The sequence below is a fragment of the Odontomachus brunneus genome, unplaced genomic scaffold (genome assembly GCF_010583005.1).
Source record: "Odontomachus brunneus isolate Ranch 3 - 2012 unplaced genomic scaffold, Obru_v1 Obru_scaffold_055, whole genome shotgun sequence".
NCBI classification, from domain to species: domain Eukaryota; kingdom Metazoa; phylum Arthropoda; class Insecta; order Hymenoptera; family Formicidae; genus Odontomachus; species Odontomachus brunneus.
In genome coordinates, this window is record NW_022639505.1 from 455,700 (window position 1) to 475,367 (window position 19,668).

Consider the following 19,668-nt stretch of genomic DNA (forward strand, 5'->3'; position numbering starts at 1 on the left):
TCCGTCCTTTTGGATTCGTGGAAGCGCGACCGGATTTGGCGCGCGACGAAAGAAAGCGAGAGATCTGCGAGGACGATCTCCCGCGGAGGATTCCGAGGACACACTGCGGGATCACGAGAATCGATCCGCGGATCTGTAACCCCTAATTATCCGCACTAATTATGACTAAGGTCTCGATCCGTCGGCGCGTCTCGCTGGGTCCTTGTAGCGAAGGGTGGGATGAGCCAGCTGGGTCTCTGGTGGGGACCATTTCTATATAATCGACGGTGAAGGTGCCCGTCTCTCCATATCCTATCAGTGACCACGTTTCTTTAACCGTCATCTTCCACGTCTATCCTTAGTTTTCCAAGAGACAAGTGATACAAGGTGAGTGCCGAAATTGTACGTCGAAATCGTCGTCGTCTTCGTTGTTGTCATTGTTGCTGTCGATGTCGCCATCGACGTCGTTGTTGAGGATCGAGACTTTTGCGACATCATTTCGGTGAGTTCAAATTTCGATGCTACGGACGAAAGGCGAGAGACTCCGCGTGCCTACGCGACGATTCAAACACGACGGTTCGGTGAGATACACTTTCCTTCATCCGCAGCATCGAAAATTGAACTGAGCGAAATCCGATCCCAACTTGACAACGAAGCTTCTCGCACAAACACACGTACACACGCGTGCCCAAACCCCCTGCAGATCCGTTGAAGCGTTTCGAATTTACTTAGCTCCTCGATGTTATTTTCGTGCTGAGATCCGAATGCAAATTAGATCTGTCCTGCTTCTCGATGACGTTGACCGGAGAAATTTCCGATCGATCGCGTCGCGTCGCGTTCCGGCGAGTCGGCTGACGTGACAGATGATATCGCCGGTGAGAAAGACAGGAAAAGAAAGGACGGTCTTGCAGCTTCGTTAGACGAGACACTCCCCAAAAGAAACCTCTGTCGATGGAAAGGAACCGAATGTGTCCGCGCAGTGTGTCGCGTACCTGCATGTCAACGGCGTTATGTATGAACGAAACTCTCACCGGCTGTCCCGCGCGCGATCGCAATAAGCCGCGATGAAATCGCGAGGTCCGAACGACTAAACAGATATTTCAATGAACCGGCAACCCCGTTAAGGGGACGGAGGGTCGGATTGTTTAAAAATCGTGTTTGTTTCACAATTCTTTATGACAAGCTGAATGAATATGCGAAAATGTTATTTTGACGTGTATTTATACAACATATAAAGAAAAGAAAAATATAATTTTGATGATCAAATACTCAATATAAGTCTATGGTACATATAGTTAAAATATATTTCGTTTTTCTTCTCAAGATCGTCATTTTGCAGTAATATCTTGACTCTCGGTGGTTCAATTAAGCTGAATTTTAGGTAAAAAATTTCCGTAAGACTGTCGTTATCGTATGAACCACTGACAAACTCTTGAAAATATTTAATTTTGAAATGTTAATTTTTTTACTATGAAAGAACTGAAAATTTAATAATATTCCATTAAGATATTTGCAATTTTGTTAACTTTTATTCAATTTCTATTATAGTAGTTCACACGATAACGACAAGCTTATGGAAATTTTCTACGTAAAATTCAGCTTAATTGAATCACTGAGAATCAACTTATTACTGCAAAATGACGACTTTGAAAAGAAAAACGAAACATATTTTAACTGCATGTACCATACATTTATATTGAATATTTGATCATCAAAATTGTATTTTTCTTCTCATTATATGTTGTATAAATACACGTCAAAATAACATTTCCATATTCATTCAGTTTGTCATAAAGAATTGTGAAAGAATAAGCACAATTTTCAGGCAATCTGAAAATCTCCTTCCAGTCTTCTTAATGCACGTACGCGTACACACACACTTGTTGACGGTTTGCAGACGGGGTTTTATCTCGCAGGAATCTCGAATGATCCTTGAAAAAAGAAGTTCATTTCTTTTATTGATACGTAAGATGTGACAAATTCTGGACGCGACAATGTCTTGCGCATGATAACGTTTCTGTTTACGCTAACCACGATTAGCAGTGATAATTGGTCATATTTAATCCACTAACGCCCAAATGTGTTGAAATTTTACGTTGATTTGAGCCATTTACTACGGAAATGAGGTCTGTTGTTTATAAAAGGTCCCTTTTCTACCAATTTCGATGTCGCTCTTTTACTATATATTGTTTTACTATATAATTATGTAATTTTGTAGTAACATTGAACCTAAAATAATTTCGATAACCAAATATAAACGAAAATTCGAATTAAACGCTTTGAATCAACCGTCATTTTGGTACTGCCATGTTTATTGAAAAAAATGTCCATGGCATATTTTTTAAGTTAAAGTGTCACGTTTTAAACGAGTGATACAACACGTTTTTGTGGAGAAAATAGCGGAAGAAGAAAAAATTAGCTTTGGCAAAAACTATGCGTTCTTTTATTTTATTATGCAAAAATTATGCATAAATTGCAATTTTTTAAAAATTTTCTCAAAGTTATTCGATAGAGCAACATCGAAATTGGTAGGAATGGTGCTCTTTATAAACAAGAGACCTCATTTCCGTAGTAAAATAAATGGCTCAAATCAACGTAAAATTTCAGCACCTTTGGACGTTAATGGGTTAATTTGCTTGTCTTTTCAATTTTCCATACAAAAAATTTTCACCATTAGTTGTGAAAGATTGTGTTCGAGGCTCTTCGATTTCTCCTGCCTACTGTTGTCTTGTAAAATAAAGAGGAGAGCGTGAACGGAGAAGCACTCGAGTGAAACGTTCAAGTTCACGACGCAACTTTTTACAATATCAGTCGCAAAAAGAAATGCACACAGAAAAATGCGTACTACATTCAAATAAATGTCACTTGTTTATATATGTCACAAGTTTATATACATTCGCAAATCTGTCATAAGTTCATCATAAGTACCAAATTTATTCAAAATATATTCTGAATTCAAGCAAGTTTAGCATTTCCATGAAAAGTATTAATCCTTTTTGGCAGACTTAAAAACATTTAAAGAAAAAAATTGTTGGTGTTTTAATGAAGTAAATTATGTCTGTTGAATGTCAATTATATATGTTATTGTACATTTTCGAAATAATATGTTTTTCATAAAAAATACATTACGTTGCTCGTATGTCAAAATCGAAACTGCTGAGACACCGACGAACAAAACAGGCAAGTTGCTTCAGACCTACAGTGTTAAATAAGTGCGTCCTGTATTCACCGTTCTTGCATATAACTCATGAGAAATCGATGTTGCTTGAAAGCAGCACATAATGTCAAAAAGAGAAGGTTAATTTAAAATAAAAATTCTGCTCGCTTACTTACATAGAGTCAAACTAACTTTCTCTTTGATAAAGATATATAATATTCTTGTAAAAAGCATAATTGCTTCTTTTGATTAAGTAATAAAATAAGCTCTTCTCAAACATGCAATGAGTATATTTTAAGTCTATTATCAAAAACATGTTTTTCGTTAAAGGTAACTATTACTTCGAAGAGAGAAAGTAAACTGAGTAAAAACTGCGTTTTTGCAGTAGAATGACACTTTTTGTGTATATATAAATATGACTAGATATAATAAACTTCTAAAATACATCTAAGTAAATAAGATGTCTTTTGGACATCTTAAAGACATTTTTTAGAAGGTTGTCTCTCTCTCTTTTTTTCTGTGAATACTTCATATAAATATGCTGTACACAGAGAGAACGATTTGGTTGAATTAAATAAACACTTCTTTGAAACAGTCCAAACAAATGTTTTGATTGATCGAACAAAATTTTGTTGGACGTAACAAAAATATTGATTTGCTTAATTCCAAAGAAATACTTTTGTTGTGTCCACCAAATAATTTGTTTGGACTATTCCAAAGAAACATTTATTTGATTCAATAAATCGTTCTCTCTGCGTACGAGGAAATTGTGTCCGTTTGTAGTAAGAATTACGGAAGCTAATCTAAATTGCATGAAATAAAGCTGTTCTGCGTACCGTAATGCAACATAATAACCAATATCTGTCATTCTGCGCGATGATTCTCCAGATGATGCTGGTGCCGCTGGCCCTAGTGCTGTTCGCGGCGTTCGTCAACGCCGAACCGGCGATCAATGAGGCTCGACCGCACGGCAACAAACCTGGAAGATTCCTGTCTCTTCCGATAGCCCAGAAGTGCGCGAACCGTAAGTATCTGCCGCACTGTGTTATTCCCATGGTGCGCCCGTGACGGGGCAAAATTACTCCTGTCCATCGCGATGCTACTGTTTATCGCGCGGAGAGAACGACTGAATCAAATAAATGTTTCTTTGGAATGGTCGAAATCAATTTTTTGATTGACACGACAAAAAAATGTTTTTGGAACTAAGTCGCAAATAAATATTTTTGTTAAGTAAAATTTTGTTCGATCGATCAAAAATTGTTTGGACTGTTCCAAAGGAATATTTATTTGATTCAATCAAATCGTTCTCTCTGCGCACAACATTAGTCTGCATTATCTTATCTACTTCTCGTTTCGGGGCTCCAAGAAATTCCAGAATTAACGGATCCAGCTACTCGTTGCGTGAAGCAGAATGAAAATAGCGATTTAATGTTACTACAGCGCTACGTAATGCGCTGTTGGTTACGTTTACACGCGATCTCCGCGAATAGATTTTTCGCTTGTCCTTTGATTGGTTGTGATAATACGCGGAGGATAATAGCCTCGGAGGTTGTAGTTGTTTCATGATTACTGAGAGAGACACGCGATCGATAGAGGGTCGATCAACTTTCTGTGATCTCTCCAATTCGTCGTAGTCGACGTTAGATCGACACAAGAGATTCGTCGCGCACAGAAAGAAAACTCTTCAATAGAGTTGATCAACAGCCTTGCAACTGGAGTAAAACTTTCTTGACTTTAACAGCAATATCATTGAACTAATACATCACGTATTGTTTTAATAACTCGCGTATTAGCATCAGTGATATTGCTATTGAATCAAGAAGGTGTACTCTAGTTGCTGTTGGCCAATTTTATTGTACTTTGTTTTAATAGTATTTTTGTACGCGTGTGTTTTTCAAGTAAAATCGAACATGAGATTACGAAAAACTTGAGAAACTTTTTATTCTCAAGTAACACAAAGAATTGAAAAAGAATTGAAAAAGAATTCAGTCGTATGTCATCAATTCTGAGTTTATTTTCAATGCAAAAAAAATTCTTTAAAGTTCAGTTCAGTGAAAAGAATTTTTGCATCTAATAATGAACTCGGAAGTTGTGACATACGACTGAGTTCTTCTTGAATTCTCTGGGAACACTTTTCAATAGAATTCATCAACATCCTTGCAATTGGAGTAAAACTTTTTTAACTTCAGCAATATCATTGAAACTAATACAGCATATATTGTTTTAATAACTCGCGTATTAGCATCAGTGATATTGCTATTGAATCAAGAAGGTGTACTCTAGTTACACTGCTATTAACCAATTCTATTGGTTGAATAATATTTTTGTTCCCGTATGTTTTTCAAGTAAAATCGAATACGAGATTATGAAAAACTTGGGAATATTGTTAATAAATTTGACGAATAATATGACCAACAACGCGACTTGGTATTTGCTTGTTATTTATTCGGCATGACTGAAGAAAGTTAACTTATCGTTACTTCGTAACGAAGATCTCTCTGACCTGTAAGAAAGAAAACCTCGCGGCGATCTTGAGCGCGCTGAGCACCGAGACGATTCAGTCGCTCGCGAATGTCGGCCCGATCGGATGGATTTTCACGGGTGGAGGCATCTCCGTAGGCTGTAACGCGGCGATATCTCGCGCACGACAGCACTCCGGGCGATCTCAATTGGATCACTCGCGCGTAAAACGCCGGCAAAGCCGTGAAACACAGTCGCGACGGCGCATCACGCGGACTTTCATCGTGCTGGCTCGCGGAAGAGAGGGCGATCGCGCCGCTCGGCACGGCACTGCGCACCGTGTCTCGGAGGAATCGAGGTTACAATGCTGATACACACGCTAAGAAGGGGCCTCCTCGCGCAATTTCACGAGCTACGTGTACCTTTTAAAAGACGGAGACGAGCCTCTCTCGGCCGCGGCTCTTGTGCAAGCACGCCCGGGGTATTCACTTTTGATCGCGCGGCCAGGCGTAGGTGGGTTACCGCGCCGCCACACGTCCACTTGTTGCGAGCCGACGGTATATGTGTACATGTACACGTGTGTATGTATACGTACGCCCGATAATACCGCGACGCAAACTTTCCTCACGATTAGTTATCGCGCGCGCGCGCGCGTCAGATGCACTTTCTCGGCGCGTTCCGCCGCGCTCCGTCAAAGGCTCTCCAGGTAGACAGGTGTATGCACGTGAATTTGGCAGCAACTTTATATACTAGTCGATTTGCAAAGGTTGCGTCCCTTATGAATGGTTCATGTGTCACTCATATTTACGGATAGAATGACGAAATACGCGAAAATATTCTCGAGATTATATTATATGATGTCCCAGATTCGTTCCCGCAATTTTCGTGGGAACGTAGAACGGATTCGGATGAACGTAAAAGTCCCGTTTTGCGATGTTCGCAATAATAGTCGATTCGCAAAGGTTGCGTCCCTTATAAATGGTTCATGTGTCACTCATATTTACGGATAGAATGACGAAATACGCGAAAATATTCTCGAGATTATATTATATGATGTCCCAGATTCGTTCCCGCAATTTTCGTGGGAACGTAGAACGGATTCGGATGAACGTAAAAGTCCCGTTTTGCGATGTTCGCAATAATAGTCGATTCGCAAAGGTTGCGTCCCTTATAAATGGTTCATGTGTCACTCATATTTACGGATAGAATGACGAAATACGCGAAAATATTCTCGAGATTATATTATATGATGTCCCAGATTCGTTCCCGCAATTTTCGTGGGAACGTAGAACGGATTCGGATGAACGTAAAAGTCCCGTTTTGCGATGTTCGCAATAATAGTCGATTCGCAAAGGTTGCGTCCCTTATAAATGGTTCATGTGTCACTCATATTTACGGATAGAATGACGAAATACGCGAAAATATTCTCGAGATTATATTATATGATGTCCCAGATTCGTTCCCGCAATTTTCGTGGGAACGTAGAACGGATTCGGATGAACGTAAAAGTCCCGTTTTGCGATGTTCGCAATAATAGTCGATTCGCAAAGGTTGCGTCCCTTATAAATGGTTCATGTGTCACTCATATTTACGGATAGAATGACGAAATACGCGAAAATATTCTCGAGATTATATTATATGATGTCCCAGATTCGTTCCCGCAATTTTCGTGGGAACGTAGAACGGATTCGGATGAACGTAAAAGTCCCGTTTTGCGATGTTCGCAATAATAGTCGATTCGCAAAGGTTGCGTCCCTTATAAATGGTTCATGTGTCACTCATATTTACGGATAGAATGACGAAATACGCGAAAATATTCTCGAGATTATATTATATGATGTCCCAGATTCGTTCCCGCAATTTTCGTGGGAACGTAGAACGGATTCGGATGAACGTAAAAGTCCCGTTTTGCGATGTTCGCAATAATAGTCGATTCGCAAAGGTTGCGTCCCTTATAAATGGTTCATGTGTCACTCATATTTACGGATAGAATGACGAAATACGCGAAAATATTCTCGAGATTATATTATATGATGTCCCAGATTCGTTCCCGCAATTTTCGTGGGAACGTAGAACGGATTCGGATGAACGTAAAAGTCCCGTTTTGCGATGTTCGCAATAATAGTCGATTCGCAAAGGTTGCGTCCCTTATAAATGGTTCATGTGTCACTCATATTTACGGATAGAATGACGAAATACGCGAAAATATTCTCGAGATTATATTATATGATGTCCCAGATTCGTTCCCGCAATTTTCGTGGGAACGTAGAACGGATTCGGATGAACGTAAAAGTCCCGTTTTGCGATGTTCGCAATAATAGTCGATTCGCAAAGGTTGCGTCCCTTATAAATGGTTCATGTGTCACTCATATTTACGGATAGAATGACGAAATACGCGAAAATATTCTCGAGATTATATTATATGATGTCCCAGATTCGTTCCCGCAATTTTCGTGGGAACGTAGAACGGATTCGGATGAACGTAAAAGTCCCGTTTTGCGATGTTCGCAATAATAGTCGATTCGCAAAGGTTGCGTCCCTTATAAATGGTTCATGTGTCACTCATATTTACGGATAGAATGACGAAATACGCGAAAATATTCTCGAGATTATATTATATGATGTCCCAGATTCGTTCCCGCAATTTTCGTGGGAACGTAGAACGGATTCGGATGAACGTAAAAGTCCCGTTTTGCGATGTTCGCAATAATAGTCGATTCGCAAAGGTTGCGTCCCTTATAAATGGTTCATGTGTCACTCATATTTACGGATAGAATGACGAAATACGCGAAAATATTCTCGAGATTATATTATATGATGTCCCAGATTCGTTCCCGCAATTTTCGTGGGAACGTAGAACGGATTCGGATGAACGTAAAAGTCCCGTTTTGCGATGTTCGCAATAATAGTCGATTCGCAAAGGTTGCGTCCCTTATAAATGGTTCATGTGTCACTCATATTTACGGATAGAATGACGAAATACGCGAAAATATTCTCGAGATTATATTATATGATGTCCCAGATTCGTTCCCGCAATTTTCGTGGGAACGTAGAACGGATTCGGATGAACGTAAAAGTCCCGTTTTGCGATGTTCGCAATAATAGTCGATTCGCAAAGGTTGCGTCCCTTATAAATGGTTCATGTGTCACTCATATTTACGGATAGAATGACGAAATACGCGAAAATATTCTCGAGATTATATTATATGATGTCCCAGATTCGTTCCCGCAATTTTCGTGGGAACGTAGAACGGATTCGGATGAACGTAAAAGTCCCGTTTTGCGATGTTCGCAATAATAGTCGATTCGCAAAGGTTGCGTCCCTTATAAATGGTTCATGTGTCACTCATATTTACGGATAGAATGACGAAATACGCGAAAATATTCTCGAGATTATATTATATGATGTCCCAGATTCGTTCCCGCAATTTTCGTGGGAACGTAGAACGGATTCGGATGAACGTAAAAGTCCCGTTTTGCGATGTTCGCAATAATAGTCGATTCGCAAAGGTTGCGTCCCTTATAAATGGTTCATGTGTCACTCATATTTACGGATAGAATGACGAAATACGCGAAAATATTCTCGAGATTATATTATATGATGTCCCAGATTCGTTCCCGCAATTTTCGTGGGAACGTAGAACGGATTCGGATGAACGTAAAAGTCCCGTTTTGCGATGTTCGCAATAATAGTCGATTCGCAAAGGTTGCGTCCCTTATAAATGGTTCATGTGTCACTCATATTTACGGATAGAATGACGAAATACGCGAAAATATTCTCGAGATTATATTATATGATGTCCCAGATTCGTTCCCGCAATTTTCGTGGGAACGTAGAACGGATTCGGATGAACGTAAAAGTCCCGTTTTGCGATGTTCGCAATAATAGTCGATTCGCAAAGGTTGCGTCCCTTATAAATGGTTCATGTGTCACTCATATTTACGGATAGAATGACGAAATACGCGAAAATATTCTCGAGATTATATTATATGATGTCCCAGATTCGTTCCCGCAATTTTCGTGGGAACGTAGAACGGATTCGGATGAACGTAAAAGTCCCGTTTTGCGATGTTCGCAATAATAGTCGATTCGCAAAGGTTGCGTCCCTTATAAATGGTTCATGTGTCACTCATATTTACGGATAGAATGACGAAATACGCGAAAATATTCTCGAGATTATATTATATGATGTCCCAGATTCGTTCCCGCAATTTTCGTGGGAACGTAGAACGGATTCGGATGAACGTAAAAGTCCCGTTTTGCGATGTTCGCAATAATAGTCGATTCGCAAAGGTTGCGTCCCTTATAAATGGTTCATGTGTCACTCATATTTACGGATAGAATGACGAAATACGCGAAAATATTCTCGAGATTATATTATATGATGTCCCAGATTCGTTCCCGCAATTTTCGTGGGAACGTAGAACGGATTCGGATGAACGTAAAAGTCCCGTTTTGCGATGTTCGCAATAATAGTCGATTCGCAAAGGTTGCGTCCCTTATAAATGGTTCATGTGTCACTCATATTTACGGATAGAATGACGAAATACGCGAAAATATTCTCGAGATTATATTATATGATGTCCCAGATTCGTTCCCGCAATTTTCGTGGGAACGTAGAACGGATTCGGATGAACGTAAAAGTCCCGTTTTGCGATGTTCGCAATAATAGTCGATTCGCAAAGGTTGCGTCCCTTATAAATGGTTCATGTGTCACTCATATTTACGGATAGAATGACGAAATACGCGAAAATATTCTCGAGATTATATTATATGATGTCCCAGATTCGTTCCCGCAATTTTCGTGGGAACGTAGAACGGATTCGGATGAACGTAAAAGTCCCGTTTTGCGATGTTCGCAATAATAGTCGATTCGCAAAGGTTGCGTCCCTTATAAATGGTTCATGTGTCACTCATATTTACGGATAGAATGACGAAATACGCGAAAATATTCTCGAGATTATATTATATGATGTCCCAGATTCGTTCCCGCAATTTTCGTGGGAACGTAGAACGGATTCGGATGAACGTAAAAGTCCCGTTTTGCGATGTTCGCAATAATAGTCGATTCGCAAAGGTTGCGTCCCTTATAAATGGTTCATGTGTCACTCATATTTACGGATAGAATGACGAAATACGCGAAAATATTCTCGAGATTATATTATATGATGTCCCAGATTCGTTCCCGCAATTTTCGTGGGAACGTAGAACGGATTCGGATGAACGTAAAAGTCCCGTTTTGCGATGTTCGCAATAATAGTCGATTCGCAAAGGTTGCGTCCCTTATAAATGGTTCATGTGTCACTCATATTTACGGATAGAATGACGAAATACGCGAAAATATTCTCGAGATTATATTATATGATGTCCCAGATTCGTTCCCGCAATTTTCGTGGGAACGTAGAACGGATTCGGATGAACGTAAAAGTCCCGTTTTGCGATGTTCGCAATAATAGTCGATTCGCAAAGGTTGCGTCCCTTATAAATGGTTCATGTGTCACTCATATTTACGGATAGAATGACGAAATACGCGAAAATATTCTCGAGATTATATTATATGATGTCCCAGACTCGTTCCCGCAATTTTCGTGGGAACGTAGAACGGATTCAGGTGAACGTAAAAGTCCTGTTTTACGATGTTCGCAATAATAGTCGAGATGTTAATTAAAGAATATTAGTGAGGGATCACACGCGATATGGTAGATGAGCTGTAATGGCGCCATCTACAGTTGTGTATTTATATATTAAGTCAAACTGAACATGAAAAGTCTTCTACTATTTTGCAAATGACCATATAGAGTTTTAGATATTAATTAAGGTCTTATGTCACCCTGAAGGCCTTAAAATGTCTAACTTGATAATTTTTTGCAAATAAATAAGGTAAAAGTACCAAAGGACGTCACTGACCCAAATAACGCCAACTTAACTTGTTTTGTACGCGTAATAAAACACAGCTGATTAAAAGTGTTAAAGAATTCCGAGAAAGCAATCGTGAAAGTATATGAAATAGTTCCGTCAAAGTAAGTATATGAAAATATAACGTTATTTTTCGTAAAAGGTAGTTTCAAAAGCTCATATTGAAATCTATCATTTTTGACTATGAGCTTGTTCTTAAGTGTCTATTACGATAATATAACATGTAGAATGATAAAATGAGATATTTTTGGATTGTAATACAAAATGTTTTAGTTTTGTATGATTAATATGAATTAAACTGAATTAAAAGACAATAAAATATTAAAATATTATACACTTATATGGTTTTTGTATAATATAACAGAGGTAGCGAATTTATTTGCACATAAAAAACATCATATACACAAAACCGCTATAGATATGCAATAATATTTTAAAACAAATTAGTAGGAGTTAAGATGCTTATTATTTTGAATTAATAAATATATATTTGAATAGATAATAGATGTAAAAATTTCATTTCCTTTATTAGAATTATCCAAACAGATCAAGGTCGTCATTTGGGACATATTAGTGGCGTAAATCGGGACATCCAACAATTTCAGTGGGTATAATTCGGGACATTTGCAGTTCACACTTAACTTTTGTGTACATATAAATAATTTTGTTTATGTTCAATTTTTATGTTTTTTTGCTAATTTACAATATTAATATTAGATAAAATTCATAGTCTTACCTAATACCACTTTATTTTTTAAAAATAATTTCTTAAAAATTACTCTTTGCTTAGAGTGGCGTAATTCGTTACGTTTACCTTAAATTGTTTTATTAAAAATATGTTGAAAGGACTTTATTATACATATGTTAAAGTATAACAAACAATTTTTCTTTACTTTTTACGTACAAAGTGACGGACTCTACTGCGAAATTATTTTTCATTCTCCGTGTAAAATGGTGTACAAGATTTCAGAAAAATGGCTAATCCTAGAGCAAAATTAAAAAAAGTATTGTCATCTACATGTCAAATACTCTTGAAGTACGCAGGAGCTTTGCAAAATATTGAAATCTCTTTTTGCAATTAACATTTTTGTACAAAATTTTCTCAGTCAAAGTGACAAATTTTGTAAAAATGACCACCATTTTTTAAAAAATCAATATTCTGCAAAACAAATATTCTTCAAGAGTTTTTAGCATGTAGATGATAATACTTTTTTAACTTTTGCTCTAGGGTCAGCTATTTTTCCGAAATCTTGTACATCGTTTTGCACGGAGAATAAAAAATAGTTTCGCAGTGGAGTCCGTACGCCGCCATTTTATACATAAAAAAAGAAAAATTGTTTGGTATATTTTAACATATGTATAATAAAGTTCTTTCAATAGATTTTTAATAAAACAATTTATTTACTTACAAAAAAATCATCAAAGTTAGGTATAATTTTAGGACCTTCAGAGTGGCATAAGGCCTTAAAGAAAGTTTGTGCATTATCGCATACAATCGTGTAACAATTTTCTTTTATTAATAACTAAAATCTACGTGGTTATTTGCAAAATGATAAAGGGTTATTTTATTCGATTTGATGTATACATGCACATATCGTCATCACTGTTTGTCTACCATATCTCGCATGACCATTCACCAATCTCCTTGAATTAATATCTCAATTATTATTCCGAATATGGCAAAACGATATAGGAGTTTTATGTTCACTTCAATCTATTCTACGTTCCCACAAAAACTGCGAAGGTGAGTTTGGGTTATCCTAGTCGATTTGTAAAGGTTGCGTCTCTTATGAGTGCTTTATGTGGCACTCATATTTATCGGATAGAATGACGAAATATAGAAATACGCGAAAGAAACCGCATATTACATATGAATTTTGTCTCTATATAGCTACATATAATCATGCTAATTATACATGTTCACGAAGCGAAAGAGATAGTATTACACAAATACAATCGAAGTAAATGCTTCTGGTATGCGATATCGATATTTAATTGACTTTTTTCATTCATCATTTTTTTTTTATGTAGACGTATACGACTATATATATATTTTTTTTTTTTTTTTTTTTTTTTTTTTTTTTTTTTTTTTTTTTTTTTTTTTTTTTTTTTTTTTACTATGTGCTGCATCAATATAATACCAAGTTTGTATTACATTTGTACTGCATGACAGAAATTTAATGATTAATTTAGCGTAATATATTTGTTTCATGAATATAATTACAACGAATGTAAACTTTTCATTATCGATTATCTCATGCCGCGATTATCATGAAAATCTATCTGGAAATTTGCTCAAAATAATATCATGTAAAATGCAATATGAAAACAATGTCGCGCAAAATGTGAAAATCTGAATGTAAAATTTAGTAAATTTGTTATCGCACCGATATCACAAAAAATTACATTATTTTATGATATAGATTTAATGAGATTAATTGAATGCGCGATATATTTTCTTCATAAATATAAGAAGATTTCGTAAAGTTTCCGTTATCGATTTCAAAGTTTTGTTATGATTATTCAAACCTGTCTAAAAATTTGCTCAAAACAATATTACGTAAAATATAATATAAAAACCTGAGAGTAAGTTTTAGCAAATACATTGCTAAAACTAACTTTTAATATAATATAAAATATACGTTATCGTGTTGTATAAATCGTATGATTCAACGAAATATATTTGCTTCATAAATGTAATTAAGAAGATTGTTAAGTCATCAATTGCGTTTCACGTTGCAATAATCATGAAAGTCCACTTGGGTCGCTGCGTGCCATCGGGCAGGTCGGTTATTATGAAAATGGAATGCAAGTCGTTCACGAGGATGCCACTGAAACCAAGAAAGGTACACTGTTGATTTACAGTCCGACCGATATAAAGTGCATGTTGCGCTCGCGTAAAAGTAAAGTCACAATTTGTAGGTTACTTCGATACTTTGATGCTCGGCACGAGAAAAATGTCTGCTTCGTCTCCGCTATTAGCGGTTATTCCGAGCATCGTTTCCACTTTCTAGTTGCTTAAGTGGCAATTTTCTCAAACAACGAAATTCTAATGTATCCCTTTTTTTCTCCTTTATTTCTTTCTCTCTTGATTTCTTTATGTGGCTTACCATTTTCTAAAATGATTATTTGTAATAGACGATACGTTGATTATCGCCGATATCGTCTCCAGTCAGACAGTACAAGAATTTCCGTGAGAACGTTTCCATATTGTTACCGGCTACGAATTAATTCAGCAAGATCTTCATTAATAACGTCGCAACAAGGACATCGACTACTATCCGACTGCTCATATATCCGTCGGTCTCTCGCGTTATTAATCGACCTACCGGCAGCAAATCTCGGCTCATTGAAATAATAATACCGGTTTCGCACCCAGATAGCTCATTTGCCTTCTTCTCTACATCACGTCGTGGAATCGATTATAATATAAACAAGAAGAGGAGAAAAAGAAGAAGAAAGAGAAGGAGGCGTGGAAAGTCGCGCCGGCGACTCAGCTGACCTTGATCGACTAGTTGATCGGCGATCGGCCGATCTTCGTCTTCACCACGCGATCGTGCTTGCAATGTAGACAAAGAGAGAGAAAGTTTAAGTTCGCCGTAGATTTATCGGGAGCAGCGGCGCTGATGGACAGGTGCAAGAGAGACCGGAGCTAGATGCCCTACATTTTAGGATTTCGAAGTTACAACTTCTCAGGCAACTAATTGTGACTGATAAAGGCAACTTCCTTCTACGTATTAATGCCCGTCACGATTCTGTTAACAGTATATTTTATTTTGCAAAATACGAATGTGCAGCAATATTGTCATCTTGCCCGGGTTCAGTTCCCTGCTTAAAATGTTGGATAGAAAATGATAGAAAATTTGTCTATTATATTTTATGGTGATTTTGATTCACATATTTCACAACTCACTTACGAAATTTCGTAAGTGAATTCATATACCATATATTGTTTATGATTGATAAATATAAGCTGATTATACCAAATTTCATATTCAACATGATGGAAAAGAGTAGTATCATAAGATTGAATTACATCATATGATTAAATTACATAGATATTCTTTTCATTTTTATCTGATTATTTTGTAATCATCATTATCAGTAAGTAGAATTATTATAAAAGAATATTATAAGTAGTTTATTATAAAATAATAATAAATACATAATGCGATATTTACTATAATTCAGAAATATCAATTTATTATACAGAAATATCAATTTATTATACAAACATCAATATTCAAGATGATTGAAAAGAAAAGTATCATAAAATATGATTAAAATATATAAACTTTATGTTATACGGCTTCGGTGCATGATAAATCGTATAAATCAATATAGGAATTCTATCCATTTCAATCTTATCCAATCATTTTCTATCAAATATTTTAAGCAGGGTTGCCCAGCAGCGCAGGATAGAAGAAGGCCACGTATAAAATGTATGTAATTAGTCCCAGAGTCTCAGCGAGAAGTCTTTACAGCTTTCTTGATGTGCTTTAATCCTTTAAGTCTCAAATTTTTCTGCACAACCTTTCCGTTTGTTCAATCGATATCTGGGGGTTATTGGGATCGCTAATTGCGAATTTGATGTCAGTTTTTGAAAATTTAAGTTGGCGGATCCAATATGGCAGATGACAATTTTAAAACTCCTTCGATTTCCTTGAAAATTGGTATCCGAGGGTTTTTGGCGTCGTTAATCACAAATTTGAAATAACTTCTTTGAAATTTAAGCAGGATTGGGAAAATTACTTTTTTGGGAAAAGTAACTAGTTACAAGTTACTGGCTTTGAAAAGAAATTTGTTACAATTAAAATTACTTAGAAAGTAACAAGTCGGTACTTTTAAGTTACTTTTTTTAAATGATTGTAAATTATTATTGTAAATACAAAAATCCTACATTTTAAGCTTTACTATAATATAAGAATTAAATTTTATAATTAATATATATCACATTAATTAGTTTATCCAATTAATAAATTTCAAATCTGTACTTAATATAATAAAAATTTAATGATAGCCTTGTAGAAGTAAAAAAATTTAATTACATGCTCTATAAATACGTTGGTAAATTTATTAAATTAATATACGATTACTATATATAATCTTAAATTTATTTTACGTTCTCCAAGTAACTATTAAAGTTACTGCTAAAAAAGGTACAAGTTACTAAAAATAAGTAACTAAGTTAAGTTACAGTTACCGAAAAAATGTAACTGTAACAAGTAATGAGTTACTTCGTTACAAGTAATGAGTTACTTCTCAACCCTGAATTTAAGCTGTTCATAGACTCAACTTCACTCATTTACAGAAAAAAATATAACTTATCCCGATAATTGGTATTTTAGTTCACCATATTGAGTTCGCCATCTTGAATTTAAAAATTTTTGAGGTTGTATCATCATCTACAGCTCAAGAAGCATCAACCAGGCTATTTTTTCCAGAGGTTTACTTTACAATATTTTTGGCAAATGAATTTAAAAAAAAATTTTTTTTTACATTAATTTATTTATAAATAATTAAATTTGCAAAATTTAATGTTCTGTGCAGATAATTCTGTTAAAGGAACATCTAAGCTTCACAATGCATCCAAATTTACCGCCTCGAAGTCTTTACAAGTTAGTTTAAATTCGTAAAAACTGCTCTAAAAATGGTGCATTATACTCATATAACACAAATTTGCAAAAGACGTTCTAAAGACGTTTTAAAGATATTCATACATCCTAAGAACGTCCTAGAATATTCTCTGAAGATTTTATGCTATCTAAGTATATGACACACTATAACGTAAAGAGTTAAGCGGGATTTAAAATGAAAATTTAAGTCATAAAACTTGAAGTGATAAGAAATTGATTAATTACAATCGATTATTTTCCTTATATTTAATTGTGATTGGTCAATTTCTTATGGCTTCAGGCTTAAAGCTTAAGTTTTATGGCTTAAGTTCTTATTGCAGATCCCGTTTTAAGGGAATGTTGAAGCTTTACCGATAGAATACTGACGTGAGACACGTCTGAAGTTAGCGAATCGCAAAAGCATTGTTTTTCATCATGGCAACACGAGAGCACATGTGTCTGATCCGAAAAAATTGTTGGATTTCGAGTAGGTTGTCTTATATCACTCATAAATTGTTTACATAATAAACAATATTGGAAAAACTTGCATGTAAAATTCTTACATAGAATAGGGAAAAGATTTATGAGAGATATATTACGCGACATAGACATCTTCTGATATAATCACCGCATCGGGTAATTATTTCGACGTGAAAAATTGTTAATTCACTCTTTTGGGGTTGTAAATAAATTTCAATCTTTAAAAGCCATCAAAACTCATTTGGATAAATTCTTGAATGAAAACCGAACCAATCTTACATTAAAGAAATATTCAAATAGCCTAGAAGACGGCTTGATATTGCCCGAAAAAATGATGTATACATTATTCAGTATCTTAATATTTAATTTCTATTTTAATTGCTGCAAAAGAGAGTCTAAACAAACTTTCTGCCTAAGTCAATAATATGAAAATTTGAAAGCAACTTTTACTAAATTTGTTGTAGCATTAAAGCTCCTGGGGAATCGCATCATTCATCTCTTTTTAATGACGTCAGAAGCGAGAAAACGCATGTTAAAAATTCCTGCAAAGTACGTCGAGATAAACAGATATATCCACAAAACGACATTTGCGATCGATTAAGTACACTTCTAAAATACTCCGTACACTTTTCTTTTGTTCTAACAATCAACAGATAATTATAAAATAAATATGCAATTGTCTTTTCTAACCTAATTTCCTCATTATATTGTCATATTAATTTTCCGATTATCTATTGATTTTTAGAATAAAAGGAAAGTGTACGGAGTATTTTAGAAGTGTATTTAATCGATCGCAAATGTCGTTTTATGAATATATCTGTTTATCTCGACGTATTTTGCAAGAATTTTTAGTATGCGTTTTCTCGCTTCTGACGTCATTAAAAAGAGATGGATGATGCGACTTCCCAGGAGCCTTAATATAACAAGAGATTCACTTAATTACATGATATAAATTTAATGAATAATTCAATATTTTCAATATTTGCTTCATGTAAATTTAATGAATAATTCAATATTTTCAATATTTGCTTCATGTAAGTATAACTGAAAAATTGTAAAGTTTCCATCATCGATTGTTTCACGTTGTAACAATCATAAAAGTCCATCTGCTGAGATGTACTTGTTGATAGTGCGTTGTGGATTCCTTGAATGCAACGAAGCAACACGAGAATATAGAGTAACATTATGTTGTGCGCTACTGCGGGACGAGGACAGAGGCAGAGAGGAAGAAAGAAAGAGAGAGAGAGAGAGAGAGAGAGAGAGAGAGAGAGATGTATACAGAATTTCCAAATGGTCGCATTTCCACGGTATTTAATAACGTGAGAGGCACGAGTAGGCCGTGGGAGTGAATCGGCTTTGCCGCAATGGTGCAACGTAATGATGTTCGGATACGACCACAATCACCTAACAACCTAATGATTGCATGCTCGCTCCCCTGGAATGCCCGATCGCCGGGTGGCAGGATGGAGTTACCGGTTAAGTCAATAGTAATCAGATGTAGCGTGATCTCGGCGCAGTCGCGACTCCAAGAAGGAGCCTCTAATAAGCATGTCATTGCGGATGCGGGCAGAAGAATGTACAGAAACGCGCAGGGAGAACCGACGTAAAAAAGAAAATACCCTCGCGTGGTGGTTTGCGCGCTTAGTCGCACGTAATTACGCGCGCGTGTGCTTATTATGGCGCGTGTGAAGTTTACTATGGTATTTATTTGTGACACCAAGGGGGAGGATCAACAATTTTTCACGTCGAAATAATTATCCGACGTTGTGATTATATAAGAAAGTGCGAAGAATCATAAGCCGTTTTCCTATTTTGTGTAAAAATATGCAAGTTTTTTCAACATCATTTACTTACAATCTCCAAATTACGTAATTAATATTAAATTCTATTTCCATTTCCTATATTTTGATTTTTGTGTGTAAATTTCTCTATATTAAGAAAAACAGTATCTAAAAAATAAGAAGTATTTATCCGCGATTTTATATAATAACATATTCTCTCTTTCTCTTTCTCTCTCTCTCTCTCTCTCTCTCTCTCTCTCTCTCTCTCTCTCTCTCTCT

At 36.0% G+C, this 19,668-nt stretch overlaps 1 protein-coding gene across 1 annotated transcript in view; it reads left to right on the top strand.

Annotated features, from left to right (window-relative positions):
* The first annotated feature begins 212 nt into the window (after positions 1-212).
* The window catches only part of LOC116845669, a 72,288-nt gene continuing 52,832 nt past the window's right edge, over positions 213-19,668 (top strand). Inside the window, exons 1-2 of the mRNA XM_032818666.1 lie at positions 213-366; positions 4,025-4,160. Coding sequence (XP_032674557.1) covers positions 4,025-4,160 — 136 coding nt within the window. The 5' untranslated portion in view covers positions 213-366. The remainder of the gene's footprint in view (positions 367-4,024; positions 4,161-19,668) is intronic.